At 41.9% G+C, this 15,124-nt stretch overlaps 1 protein-coding gene across 4 annotated transcripts in view; it reads right to left on the bottom strand.

Moving 5' to 3' along the window:
• LRCH1 (leucine rich repeats and calponin homology domain containing 1) overlaps window positions 1-15,124 on the bottom strand; it is a 199,694-nt gene that overhangs the window by 40,959 nt on the left and 143,611 nt on the right. For 3 of the 4 annotated variants that reach the window (XM_041731340.1, XM_041731342.1, XM_041731344.1), the window contains exons 8-13: window positions 13,854-13,959; window positions 11,963-12,090; window positions 9,386-9,453; window positions 7,025-7,111; window positions 1,969-2,058; window positions 1,819-1,855 (exon numbers count right to left, since the gene is read on the bottom strand). In XM_041731340.1, the coding sequence (XP_041587274.1) occupies window positions 1,819-1,855; window positions 1,969-2,058; window positions 7,025-7,111; window positions 9,386-9,453; window positions 11,963-12,090; window positions 13,854-13,959 (516 nt within the window). The remainder of the gene's footprint in view (window positions 1-1,818; window positions 1,856-1,968; window positions 2,059-7,024; window positions 7,112-9,385; window positions 9,454-11,962; window positions 12,091-13,853; window positions 13,960-15,124) is intronic. The other variant, XM_041731341.1, reaches the window with a different exon arrangement.

The raw sequence follows: 15,124 nt of genomic DNA, 5'->3' as shown, positions 1-15,124 counted from the left end.
ATCCTTAGAAAACATACAGTGGTTTAGGGGAAAAAGGACTATGATATCTGAAACCCTCAAATGTTCCAGAAAAAAACACCATGTGTGGAGGAAGAGAGACAGAAAAGAAACAATGGGGCAAATGTGGTAAAACATTAAAGGTAACTTGGGGTAAAAGGATGCAATTTTTGTGACCTTTTGTAGAATCTTGTAATTTTCTCCTACATTTTTATAAGTTTATTTCCAAAGAAGAAGTAAAAAAAAAAAAAAAAAAAAAAAGTGGGTCAACTATAATCAATGAGTCAGTAACAAAACAGTGAGGGCCTGCACAGAATCACACGTAGCCTGTCTCAAAGGAGAGCCTGATAGAATGGGCCCAGGGCAGCCTTCACAGGAAAGGCGCCCTGATGTTCCAGGACCCGGTAATTCAGTGTCGCCTCCACCAGGGAAGACACAGTGCGGTAATTCTGTCCAAGGACCAATATTAATAATAGAGTGGTAGAGTTAGAGTCATAGCTAACATCGGGGTGCCCTGGGGCGTGAGACTGGTCCCGATGCACAGAAAATTAAGGTGAAGTTTAGAGAGGTTGCTGAGAGTTAGCACGTCTTTGAGGTAGGATCAAACTCAACATGATTCTAAGTCCTGGCGCTCAACGATGAAACCACAGAGGCGCAGCCAGTTAAGAGGGTGAAACTGTGTCACGGCACTTCACGGGCTCAGATACCTCAAAGACATAAATTGGTGTGGACAGAAAGTACCCATCCTAAACCCACTCGCTAAGGTGGGATGAATGAATGAGGGTGTCACCCAGATTTCACTCTCAAGTCACCAGCTCAAATGTACCTTTACGACTGTTTCTTGGGGACCTTCTAGGTTCATCTCTAGTTTTTTTTTTTTAATTTTTTATTTATTTATGATATGCCCAGAGAGAGAGAGAGAGAGAGAGGCAGAGACACAGGCAGAGGAAGAAGCAGGCTCCATGCAGGGAGCCCGATGTGGGACTCGATCCCGGGTCTCCAGGATCACACCCTGGGCCAAAGGCAGGCGCCAAACCATTGCGCCACCCAGGGATCCCCGGTTCATCTCTAGTTTTACGTCAAAGTGCTCTCAATGGTCACCCAGATTTCACCCAGTGTTACTCCACCCTTTGCTCTGTCCCCAAAGAACACCACCGGGTCTCTCTGCTAAAGTGCTCCTAATCCTCCACGGCCCTTCCCAAATCATTCATTCTTGCCTTTCAAATCTTTCCTAGTTTATTTTCCCCGGGGCCACTTCCTAGGCTTCTTTCTTGGCCCTAAAATCTGCCCTGAACGGTCCTATCTCTTTCTGATGCAGCTGATGTTGGCTGCTACTGCCTGGCTCGCAGGAGTATCTGATCCCCAAAATGTAAAGAATTTAATGGGAAAAGCCAACTCTCATCTTTAGTGGAAGATGAAGTATAATAGAATAACAAATGAGAAAAACAGACAATGAACAAAATTGAATATTGGTCCCGGTAATGAATGTTCACTGACCAATCTTTTTTTTTTTTTTTAAGATTTTATTTATTTATTTGACAGAGGAGAGAAGGAGAGATAGAGAGAGAGACTGAGAGAGAGAGAGAGAGAGCACAAGGGGGGGCGGCAGAGAGAGAGAGGGAGAAGCAGACTCCCCACTGAGCAAGGAGCCCCAAGCGGGGTTGGATCCCAGGACTGTGGGATTATGACCTAAGCCAAAGGCAAACACTTAACCGCTGAGCCACCCAGGCGCCCCGTACCTTATGATTAATCTTCATAGAATATGGTAGCCACTATTCTGTGGCGGAACAATAGCTCTGGGTAATCCAAGAGCAGCCTTACCTCACACTCCGGAGATGTCTCCAGTTGTATTTGACCACTGTAGGAATAAAGGAAAGAAAAGGGTATAAAGTGGAATTAAAGTGAATTTGCTTTCAAAGTTGAAAGAAAAAAATATACTCAGTTACCAAAAAAAAAAAAAGGTCAACATACTTGAGTGCAGAATCTTGTAAGTCTAAGGCTTCTGCTGATTCCATAGGATAAAAGTTTACAACATTTCTCTCTGTAATATCCGCGCTTAATCTAAAAAGCAGGGGGGAAAAGATGTTAGCAAATGTATTAAACTTTTCATACGTTCTATGATTTTCATGAATCCAATGCTTCAGGTTCTATTTGGTTTATAATTTTAATATATTAAAAATTAATTTAATTTTTATTGAATTAAATTTAATTTTTATTAATTTAATTTTATTAATTTTTAATATATTAAAATTTATTGATTAATTTATTAAAATCTAATTTATTATTAGATTAAGTAATCTAAGTTTTATGGTAGGAATTTCAAACTACGTGGTATTTTCCCGCCATGTGCCAAATTTTATATAATTTTAATATAATTTTCTATCTGCTATTGGTATTAAAATCCTACTAGCAGTATAACAGTAATTTCTGCTAAATTCATAATATTCATAGGTAGTACACACTAACTTTTATTCTAGAACTTGATTAACTTATAGAAGCAAATAAAACTGTTAAGAATACTATATCATATGTATCAAGGCTATTTTGTTTGAATAACAAAATGTTTAGGAACAAAAATGTTCCTAACAGGAAGATAGCTCTGAAATACACTAATACTTTCACTCCTAAAAATTAGAATTCAGGGATCCCTGGGTGGCGCAGCAGTTTGGCGCCTGCTTTTGGCCCAGGGCGCGATCCTGGAGACTCGGGATCGAATCCCACGTCGGGCTCCCGGTGCATGGAGCCTGCTTCTCCCTCTGCCTGTGTCTTTGCCTCTCTCTCTCTCTCTCTCTCTCTGTGTGTGTGTGTGTGTGTGTGTGTGTGACTATCATAAATAAAAAATAAATAAATAAAATAAAAAATAAAAAATAAATAAAAATTAGAATTCATTAGCAATTGGATGTGTAATTTTATTTCTGGAAGTGTCTTACAGTTAGTTCGTGAATTCCTGCAATTTTAAGAGTTCGTTTCAAGATCTATAGAACCAGGAATTTCTGTAAAAGGTAGGGGTGAGTCCCATTATACATGCCTAATGAAAATGCTATCAAACCAATAATCAGAAATCCTTAAGAAAAGAAACCAACATAAAGGCAAAACACCATACCAATATTCAACTAGATTTTCTGATGCTAAGGTTGTATGAAAGGTAAACCTCTAAAACCTAATCCTATAATCAGTCGTTTAACTCAAACAACGAAAAGTTTGGCTCTACGAGATATGAGATAAAGGAAATATCCAATACGTATGTAAAGTTTTTATTATTAACATTCAATCGCAAGGAGCTAGAAATGAGCGACCCCTTGATATGCCCTCAGGACTCTCTTTATTACCATTATACTGGCTCACAGAAACATAATTCCAGGTTAGAACTGTCCTATTGTGATAATTACTTCAGGATGAACAACAAAGATCTAAAGCAGCCAAAGTAGTGGATAATTTTAGAGAGGAAATTAAATCCATATAAAATTTTACAACATAATACATTGTCAAACAGCACTCCGTAAAGACGCAAATCAATTAGCTCTTGGAAGGTTACTCAGGGCTGTTTTCTTCCACAATTTAAGCACACACCCACCATTCCCACTCGCTGGACATTCTTGGCAACTCATTGCCTCAAACGTTTCCAAGCGAGAGAGGAATCGCGAGGTCCTCAGTTCATCCCACTTCTCATGAAGGAAGACAGAACCAAGGCCCAGGGCTGGGAACCCTCCTCCGGGTCACTAGGATTTTTACTACTGGGCTCTAGTCCCACATTCCCAAGCCACTTCCATTTCTACCAAACTAGGCTGTTCTTTCTCACTTTGGGGTTCCCATCTCAGCCGAGTTGTAGGAAGAGAGTATTAGAGGAGTGATATAAAATGTAAGAGGTAGAAACCTTAAAACAGTATAAAACTTGGGCCCACCCGGGGCCTTCTCTCTGTCACATCATGTCTTCAAGGCTTATTCCTGGACTCATGTTCTCTTCCCATCGATATGCTTGGCCGTGGGGATCTCAACCTCCTTACACAGCTGTTTCTGCAGCAAATTATGAAAATGACTTTCCAGTCTAAGTCTTGAAGCCCCAGAACTCAACATCTAGCAGCAGAGTGGATCCCAACATCCTCCTCCTCAAACCCACTGCCCCCTCCTGGTTCCCCATCTCAGATACTGAGAAGGGGCTCAGATCTAAGCACTTGGGGCTGTTCCCCCCCACTGGTCTCACCACCCACGTCAAATGATCACCAAAGAACTACAACAGTACCTATCACTGGGTACCTCCAACTTATAAAAGCATAAAGAAAAGTGTTAATTTAGAAACACCTACAAAAAAAAGTCCATTATAACATATTTCCTTCCAGTTTTATTTTTTTCTATTTCTGACATGATTGAGACCTAATTCTGTCTAGATAATTGAGACCAAACCTTTGCATTTTATATATTTTTTAAAGTGAACATTTTAAAAGGAGCATTCTAAAAAATGTTGGAAGCTTGAAAAAAAAAACATTGTATCAGCCACATTATATCCTGACTTATTAATTTTTATATTTAAGTATCTCCAAACTATGGGATTATTTCATTTTTCTCAAGTGTTTGCTATAAAAACACCTTCCCCCTCATACTCTGTGTTCATACCTCTTTGTCCCTCGGGGCAAATTTTTAGAGGTTATTTGAAAAGTTTATATAGTTTACAGACTATGGCCACATACTACTAGGATGCCTTCTAGGATGGTTTTGCCAATTTACCTTCTTACTAACAGTTCAGGTATTATTTCAAATCCTCACTATCCTAAAAACTAAGTACTTGGACCCCATCTTACAGACGAAGAAACTGGTGTACAGAGTAGCTCTATCTTACTCGGGTTAAGGGTGTTGGAGCTGAGTTCAGAACCAGTGGTTAGGCTGATTCCAAGTCTGTTCTTTTGATCGACAGGCTGCTTCCCTGTTTTTTATAATTTCACACAAATGCACACAATACACAGAAGCACACACACACACTCTCTCTCTCTCTCTCTCTCTCATCCCTGTTTCCTATCCTCTCACTGTCTTGCCCCGGTTTAGGATGTGAAACTCACTCAGCCTTTTAAGGATACACCTTGATGAGGCATTTGCTAATATGTCAAGCTCTGAGCCAAACATTAGGGAAAATTAGCAACATGAATAACCCTAATTTCAAACCACCACTACCTCCCTCTACATATAAAATGAAAAGTCGGGGCTCCTCAACACAGCATTTGAAGACCTCCTGAGCACCACTCCCGCTGCCCTGCTGTCTGCGGAGTCTCAGTCCTGGCTCTGCATCAGAAGCACTGGCAGTAGTTTTGAAAAGTGGAAACGGCCAGGCCTCAGCCTCACGGGTGGAGTCGGGATGTCTGTGTTTCGAATGTTCCACAAGTGGTCCTGAGGCACAGCTAAGGCAGAGATCAATCCCCTCTGCCCGGATCACCTCTCTCTGCTCCTTTAGACCTCTGTGCCTTTGCCTGAGCTTCTAATTCAGTCCAGGACTTGCCTTCTCCTGGAAATGGCCCGTCACTGAAGCCCCAGATGGACTATCCCCGCCATCTGCTTCCATCTGTGGCCAGGCACTCACTCGAGTTGATCACTTCAAGCGCTTAAATCCATTACACTTACAAGTATCTATGTACTTAGGCGATCTCTACCATAGTTTAGGTTCTTAGAAGGCAAGAGCTATGATGTCTTGTTCCTCTTCATATCCCCCGAGGCGAACACAGTAGATCCTCCCATGCTCTGAGCACCCAACTAACATCTGCAGAACTGAAATGCTTTTCAAATCCATTGCTAAACATTCTCAACCAAACTGACCCCGTTACTATTCTTTCAGGGCCAGGCAACACTGGCGGCGACCCTATCCTAGCACTCTGGGACTAACCAACCACTATTTTCATAAACACCCCTCGTGTGCTGTAATTTCCATGTTCACCTTATTACGAGATCACATCCTCTTCATATTTAAATCCCCAGGACCCCTAAACAGTTTGCCAGGAATAAGCTTTGGATATATTTCTCTAGTAATAAAGTAGCTAGTACTTTTTACCAGGTATATTGTCTTACCTAAAACATATTTTGTTCGTGGGAATTCCATTATCCTTTGTTAAGAAACCAAAAAATACATCTACTGCCTATAGTGCCTATTATTGACAGTGCCCAATTCAATTAAAAATTATCTTGTAACTTAAATCTTTAGAAATACATTATTTAGTTAATGTATATCTAGCGTCTCAGAAATAAATATGATAGTACCTGCTAAAACTTTTTTTTTTGGGGGGAGGATCCTGTGTGTAAGTGGACCCTCACAATATCTCCCTGATATTTCACTGAGTCAGGAGTTAAATTTTAAGCAATATCAAATATGCACTTTTATCGTATTTCTGTTTTCTTTCCTTTTTAAAAAAGATTTTATTTATTTATTGGAAAGAGAGAGTGAGAGAGAGCTCAAGCAGGGGGTAGGGGCAAAGGACAGAGAGAAGAAGGACTGAGCCCTGAACAGGGAGCCTGACTCGGGGCTCAATCCCAGGACCCCAAGATCATGAACTGAGACAAAGGCAGACGCTTAACCAACTGAGTCACCCTGCTGCCCTGTATTTCTGTTTTCTAAGAATTATACCCAAAATTCCCATATGAATTTCATGAAGGGTGAATACATTTCAGTAAGAAGTAGCAAAAGGGGGAAATGATCTCAATCACTCCAGAAGTGTGACTCCTTTACTTATGGATCCTGTGAAAACTTTTCTTTTTTGGTGGTTAGACTGAGCCCAAGCTGCATGCACAAGTATTTTTTTTAAAAAAGATTTTATTTATTCATTCATAAGAGACACGGAGACAGAGAGAGGCAGAGACACAGGCAGAGGGAGAAGCAGGCTCCATGCAGGGAGCCCGACGCGGGACTCGATCCCGGATCTCCAGGATCATGCCCTAGGCCGAAGGCAGTGCTAAACCGCTGAGCCACCGGGGCTGCCCACACAAAACTTTTAAAGGTGAGATAATATATTCATTTACACATGAAGTCTGGGCCTAGAAAAGACACGCATACCTGTTGGGATCTTGCAGCAAATCTACTGCTTCTCTCAGCTGTTCAATCATTGCTATATCCATGTCCTGGTCTTTGGATGAACTTACTCTGTAGCACGAACCAAGTATAAGAATGAAAGTGATTACTAGAACATAGATGTTATCCAGATTCTTGAGAACAAGCTTATAAAAACCCATCTACCATATAAAAGTGACCTTGACAAACTCAACATTATAACAAACATGTGTCAGCACCCTGTGGGAAGGATCGCGAGAGTGTTGTGCAAGTGGAGCTACTGGAGGGGGGGGAGCCCAGCTCTGCCATAAAATAGCAGCTCACACAGTCTCGATGCCCACCAGCCTCCATCTGCTCCTCTATAAAATCAGGGCAATGCGCGAGCTGGGTGGTTCTCCTGCTGCGCTTTCCTGAGCCTTAGGGGGACGCACACGGGTGCCCAGCTGCAGCAGGTCTGCACTACTTCTGGCTCTTGTCAGTCCAGTGCAACCAGTGTGGCTCAGTTTTATTGCTTTTGTAAAATATGGGACTTTGCTGGGGGATAGTGCTTCTCGCTGCAGGCTCTCTGTGCAGCAAAATGATCTGTGGCATTAAAAAAAAAAATGCTAAGCCAGATACTGGGGCCTGAGCTTTTTACTAAGCTCCACAGGTAGGATTGGGAACAACAGATAATAAATAAGATTTTGAATGGGGTTTCCAAAGCTTTATCCACAGTTGATCTTTGAACGAAACAGGTTTGCATCGCGTGTGTCCACTAACATGCAGGTTTTTTCAATAAATATATCAGAAAATTTTTTAGAGTTTTGCAACAATTTGAAAAAATTCACAGGTCAATGGCATAGCCTAGAAATACTGAAAAAATCAGGAAAAATTAGTTACTACTGTAAGAATACAGCATATAGGGAGCCTGGGTGGCTCAGCTGGTTAAGCATCTGCCTTCAGCTCAAGTCATGATCCCAGGTTCCTGGGATCGAGCCCCAGGTCAGGCTCCTGCTGGGTGGGGAGGCTGCTTCTCCCTCTGCCTGTCTGCCATTCCCCCGACTTGTGCTCTCTCTCTCTGTCAAATAAATTAATGATATCTTTTTTAAAAAAAAAAAAAGAATGCAGTATATAAAACATATAACATACAAAATACATTAACCAACTGTTTAGGTTACTGGTAAGGCTTCTGGTCAACATTATCTTATTAGTAGTTAAGGCTTTGGGAAGTTGAAAATTATATGGAGATTTTTGACTGTGCGCCAAGGCCTGGTGCCCCAACCCCTGCACTCTTCGAGGGTCAGCTATAGTTTAAAGAAACACTCTCCCTATAATATCTCTTTCCCTATCGTTCTATGATTCTATAATCAAGCTAGTCCTCTTTGATATTACGGAAATATATTCAACGAATAGTTGATAACACTGGACAGTTGACTGGAAAGGAACTTAGCAACATTTTTAAAGGTCAAGAGGTATCTGATCATAGTTACTGCTTTCCACTACAGAAGATGAGCCAACGTGTTTCTGTAAGTAGAGACACTTTTTAACAACATAGGCAACCCTCACTAAGGGGAAATCCCTTGCAAGGTATGAAGGAAGGTCCGGGCGTACATGCCAGATCACGGAAAACAAAATCCTGGGAACCAAAAATCTACTGTCACCTGGTTCCAGCTCAATTCCCCCTGGAAATCGTTCCTCATCTGATAGATGACTCATGCCCTCGCCTGTAAAGCTGGCCAAGTGCATCCTTAGACGCAACAGAATTGAAGGGAGATTGTGATGGGAGATTCCTGGGGTTCAATCCCAGCCCTGTGTGACTTGGGGCAGTCTCTCCGTGCCTCGGTTTTGTCGTATGTGGAATGGGGGATGACAACAGAACTTCTAAGATTGGTGTACGGATGAAACAAGTTACTGTGAAGTACTTAAGACAGTGCCTGGCCCACAGTACGGAATAAATGTTAGTGATACCAACTGTTGGACATGGGACCAACTCATGAGAGGTACGTGGTTTCCTCAGATCTCGAACCTGGAAGACTCGGTGGTAAAGGGTGACTAGGACTATATTTTGCTCTGGGTCAACCTGTTGGTTTCTTGAGACAAATGGAAGTCACCTAGAACTGCCAGGGTAGAAATTTCATCTCACTTCCTGAATCACATTCTATCCACAGCGTCCAATCAGATAAAACCCAAGGCCAAGGAAGAGGTGTGACTTTGTACTATGACGATAAGCATCAGACAGAAAAACTTGCAACTTATCGATACTACTGGGTGAGACTATCAGCTTACCCAAAGGAAAACAGACCAAAATTCTATCGTGACAGGGCTGCCTTCTGCTTGAACCCTGAACTTCACAGGATGGTGGCTCCTCAGTGGGCCCTGGGTACTCACATTCCCTCAGGCTGCCAGTGCGTGTCCTCTTCTATCCGTAACAGTTCTTCACAGTCCTCTGTCCTGTCCTGTGGACAGAACATACGGGTCTTCTGAGAGCCGCTGGCTATCGGCAGTCAACAGTCAAACCCTACCCAAGCCCATGTTCACAGGAGCATTATTCTCAATAGCCAAAAGGTGGAAACCACCCAAGTGTCCATCTAAAGATGAACGGATAAGCAAAATGTGCTCTGTACACACAAGGGAACGTCACTGAGCCTTAAAAAGGAGGGAAGTTCCTACACCTGCTTTAACACAGTGAACCTGCAGGACGTGATGCTCAGTGAACTACGTCGGTCACAAGGAGCCAAACTGTGTAAGATCCCAGTGACACGAGGTCCCTACAGGAACTGCTCAGAGAGAAATAAAGCAGAACGGTGGCTACCAGGGCAGAGGGGTGAAGGGAAGGGGAGATTAAAGCTCAATGGGCAGTGAGTGAAACACTGCCCATTGATAAAAAAGATAAAAAGATACAGATAAAGAGAGTTCTGGAGACAGACGGTGGTGATGGTTGCACAGCAGTGTGAATGGGCTCGCCACTGAACTGTATTTTTAAATGAATTTTTTAAATGGCTAAAATGGGAAGCTTTACATTCTACGTATATTTCACCACAATGAACAATAAAATTTAATTTTTAAAAAGAGGGACCTGACCCAGGACCATAATACCTGTTAACTTAGAGTCAGAAATGCAAAGCATGATTCTATTTCTTATTGCCCTCTTAGCACCTCCGGATGTTCAGATTCCTCCTTGGGTCACCTGAGAATGCACATGCTACTGTCTGCAAGAGGACGAGGGGTGTGTGTGTGTGTGTGTGTGTGTGTGTGTGTGTGTGTGTGTCTTCTTGGGGAAAAAGAAAGCGTAAAATACTAAACAAGAGGAAATGTCTCAAATTGCATCTACTGGTTTCACACATGCACACCGTACCCAGATTTCACTGAAATGAAATGAGATCATTTTCATTTCACACACACACTGTTATTTTTCCAAATGAACACTGTGATGGGCTTCTTTAGAAAGGTACGTCCCACTGCTAAGACTTCCCTGTGCTTCTGTCCGCTTTCAGCTCTGACACAGAGAAATGCTGCCTTAACTCAGCCTACGGCCAGAGAAGAAGCCACCCCCGAATGGTGGTACATCCCTCGGGGCAAAGAAAGAACAACAGACACGAGGACTGACACGCTGTTAACTAACTCAGACCCAGCCCAGTCCCCTCATGTGTCACTGGGAAGAGTCTTCTTCCGAGGAGGTGGCTGGCACCTGAGGCCAGCCTCTGGCTTAAAAAAACACTCAGACTTTTATTACTTATAGATTTAGTGCACGGTCAAGACAGGAACTACCGTGTCACTACCCAAATAACAGTGAAAGTCATGGGCAACGATACACTATCAGAAATGAGCAAGAAACCACGTTATGTAATCTCTCTTTGTTGGTTTTCAAATACAGGGGACACAGGTATTTCCTTCTAGTTTTTGGTTTTATAATAAAAGTAGAGCCAACAGTGTATTTTTCAGGATGCAACATAGGGCTTTATGGGTTTCTTTTGCTAAGTTAGGGGGTTATACGGTTGATACCCTCATTATTTGTGGGTTCCATTTTTATGAGTTTACTACTCACTATAATTCATTTGTGGATCAATCAATAAATCAATGCTCGTGGGGGTTCCACAGAGCGGCGAGAACCTGAAGACCCCAGTATGTGCGTTCCCAGCTGAGGCTGAACTAAGCTAATGCTCAGCCCAGCAGCCGTCATAGCACCAACCTCAGGAAATAGGGACGGGATCTAGAGACCTCCCACCTGCTTTACCGCAGTCAGCCCGGGACCCTCATCTCTCGTGAGCCACGTGAAAATGAACTTTATCCAATTAGCCCTGTGATTCCCTGGTGCTACCACCTGAGCCGGAAGGACGGGCAGACACATACCAATCATGTCTCAAGACGGAACCCCCACTGCCAGCGCTAGAAAGGGGCTAGTTTTTCTCTATTCTTTTTGCTGCTACTATGACGAAGATCCACCTGAAACCCAGGGACTTCGTCCAACCTTTCAATCCCTCAGGGCGAGTACAAGAGCTCAGGAGTAAGTGTTCTCTGAGTGACCTTTCCAGAAACAGAAGACATTCATTTCTAGATTTTTAAGAGTCTCCACTTTTCTCTTTATACTATGGACGTACCCCCCAGAAAAACATTTGCTCAGAATACATGAAAAAGAATGTGAAACTTGGGTCTATTTTAACTTTTACCAGATGGTGATAGTAAGGCTGACACCTTTGCTAACTTATCATCATGCACTGAGCAGTGGAAGCAATCACTGAATGTAAAGAAAATCACACATTTACAGAGAAAAAGGCGAGGTATGACCAGGACCGGCTCCCAACGTCAGAAAATTGATACCCCAAATTTTGAGAAGATGTTTTAGAAACCAGAGGAGACGGGCAGTATGCTGACATTTAAGGTGATGGGCTGGTAACCTTGACCTTAAATTCTATGGCATCACACAGAAGAAAATTAAAAAAAAAAAATAGCTGATCCTCCACTTGCCTTAATATAGGTTATGAATTCTGAACGGAGAACATCTGTTCCATCAGTAAATTGGTCTCTTTCTTCTCCTGAGTTGTCATTATCACCCAAAAGGGAAGGCTCTGGTTGAAATTCCTGATGAAAGTCCCCTATTAGGAAAATGTAGAGAAACACAGAAAGACAAGGTTTTATGAAGAGATGAACAAAGCACAGATGACCCTCAAATGCCATTGAACTATTTTTCAGTCACTGCTGTGACCGCTTCTGGAGATCTATGAATGACCCAACTTTTCTGTCCCCCAAAGGGTCGGCCGAAAAGATGAATAAAGGAGGAAAAAGAGAAAGAAGAGTAAAAGAAATAGAAAGCCCTCTATGGCGAACTGGAAAGTCAAGGCCTCTTCATGGCTTACTTAGTCCCTTATGAAAGAAATGAAACCTCTGGTAACTTTTTTAAGAAAAAGAGGAAAGCAAGTATGAAAGAGGGGAAAGGAACACCAAGCAGATCTCTCCTCCCTGATCTGGATGGAAACTTAAAAGAACTGAGTAGGGCCACCTTTCAGGATTCCTACAGAGAGGAAAAATGCTCACCAGTAACAAATTACATAATTCTTTTATGTTAAAAATTTGCCTAAGACACTATTTCGTATACCGTAAAACGTTACATAGCTTATCTAAGTTAACAAAGCGGCAGTTTTATTTTTGCATAAAGTACACAAGTGATCTTTTTCTTGGACAATGTATGGTTCCAATCATAACCTCAGATAAGCATAAATGCTAAACTTAAAAACATAAAGGTAAAAAGTGAAAGCAAATCCTAGACATTGAGTTGGTTCACACAGTTCTCCCATCACTAATGAGAGCAAATCCAAATTATTAGGGAGATAATTGCATATGAATCTAGCTCTACACCTTTCATATATCATGAAATCATCTCTCCACAAATCATTAAACACTAAATTCTAGTATTTTCTTTTAAAGTCACTGAATAAACAGGAGTAGTTTAAAAAAAAACACTCTAATAGAATCAAATGAGAGCTTCTCATGAAGATATGAAATATATTGCTAGGATTTTCAAGGTATATAGGACATAAAGTACTTAGTGATCACTTGGTGATTGTTAGAGAATCACAGAATTTGAGAGCTACTGAAGACCCTACATATTACTTAATCTAATCACCTCGCTTATAGGTGAGAGAATTAAGGTCAGTTGTTTTGTCCACAGTCAAGTGGATTCCTTGGCACACGTCTTAACTACACTTCCCACCTTCGCATGTGGTTAGATGTAGCCGTGTATCCCAGCCTACCTTGTGGGTGATGGACACTCCTAGGCCCAGTCCGTTAAAAACCTCCTGCAAAGCAAGCCTCCGCGCTCGGCCCACTTCTGCCTTAAGACAGGACTTGGAAACTATGGAAATCTTGTGTCAAAGATGGTGGAGTCACAGTATGAAAGCAGCTCGGGCCTTTGAATCATTGCTCGGAGATTTGCCTGTCATCTCCCATGTAGACTTGATCTGGATTGTGTTAAGCCAACGAGATTTGGGATTTTACATGCTATAACAACTGGTGTTGCCTAACATATCTATGCATGGGCATTTGTTTTCCAAGAATGGATTTAAAGACTGTTAGATAAATCTTCAAAATGAGAATAACTCTATTACTTATTAGCTGTGTGATCACTGGCAAGTTACTTAAACTCTCTGAGCCTTGGTATCCTATAAAATGGAGATGATTAGAACATCCGTTTCAGAATTTTGAACTCTAAATGAGATCACCTTCCCAGATTAGCACAGAGCCTGGTGCACATGAAAGGCTCAATAAACTTTAGCTACTATCATGGCCCTGTTTGTGTAGATTATAAACGCACATCTGAAACTTAAAGCAAGCACTTTCTCCCCATCTTTCATTCTCCCACCTTTAACTGGGCTAAGGTGATGGCATGAGTCCTCTTTGATGATCTGTTCTTCTTCCATGATATTTGACATTGGCACATTGAGGCTAACAGTGTCTTCATCAGAAGGCTATGATTCAAGGGACAAACGTTATCAATGTAGATTAAGAGAACACTATGTGATAAGAGAAAAAATGCTGTGATTCACAAAAACATAATATTGAGTAAAAGACACCAGATACAAAGAACAGCTCCATTTACATGAAGTTCAAAAACCAAAAAAAGCCAAAACAAAAACAAACAAAAAACCCAGTCCATGGTATTTGAAGTCAAGATAATGTCAAGGCTTGGCTTGGAGGGTGGGTGCGTGAGTGAGCTCCCTGGGGTCCTGGTGAAGATCTCTCTCTCTTGAACTGGCAGCTGGTAACGTGGGTGTGTTCACACTGTCAAAATTCACTGAGCTAACACTCAAGTGTCTCTCTGTACATATGTTTTGAGCTGAAATTTTGTCAGGTACCTGATGGTATTGCCAGCCTAAGAGCAATATTCAGAGCGCTAGGAAGGACCATGGAATACCCAACAGAACAAAAGCATAACTGAATTTACTATCACACCAGCCGTAGGACTAGTCAATCGTTGTAATAGTAATGACACTCTGAGACCTGACATGCCAATCTCCCAAAACTGCATTAAGGTTTCACGCGGCCAGTCACAAAAAGTGGGCAGTATCTGACAATAGCTCATTTACCCACAGTGCATCTTACGTGCAGCACCGGGCTTCGGGTTATTTCCCTGCGTTAGGCTGAAGAATGCAGGCATTTGGGCTGCATCACGTATATGAAGTGCTAAGTGACTGTAGTACTTAAAGGGCATGTGTTCTGTGCAATTTTCAAAATAAGGCTTCGATTTAGTAATCAAAGTGAGTTGTCTCCGGAGGGGCTCGTTTCCCACACTAGCGGATGAAGTTTATTTAGATAATCTACGATTCCATCACAAATGAAATATGGAGCCTCATTTATTTTCCCCTGTCTCCATTCAGGGTCGCTGTTTAGTGAAAAGCTTTCCAAATCGCAGGGATCATGAATCTCCATAGAACACATTTCAGGGAATTGTGGGCTGCTCCGAAATTCCTGAAGCCATGACTTTCAGAGTACAGTGTTCATTTACTTTTGGACACGTGCACAAATCGTTTAGAAACTGGCGCAAAACGAGTGTGCATTCCATCCACTAAACAGATATCCGTTCAGCCGCCAGTTTTTTTGCATGTTTATCTTGACAAAAATATGCTTTAGACT

This window comes from Vulpes lagopus, chromosome 16, assembly GCF_018345385.1.
Source record: "Vulpes lagopus strain Blue_001 chromosome 16, ASM1834538v1, whole genome shotgun sequence".
Classification (NCBI taxonomy): Eukaryota; Metazoa; Chordata; class Mammalia; order Carnivora; family Canidae; genus Vulpes; species Vulpes lagopus.
This window is presented reverse-complemented; position numbering and strand designations above follow the sequence as displayed.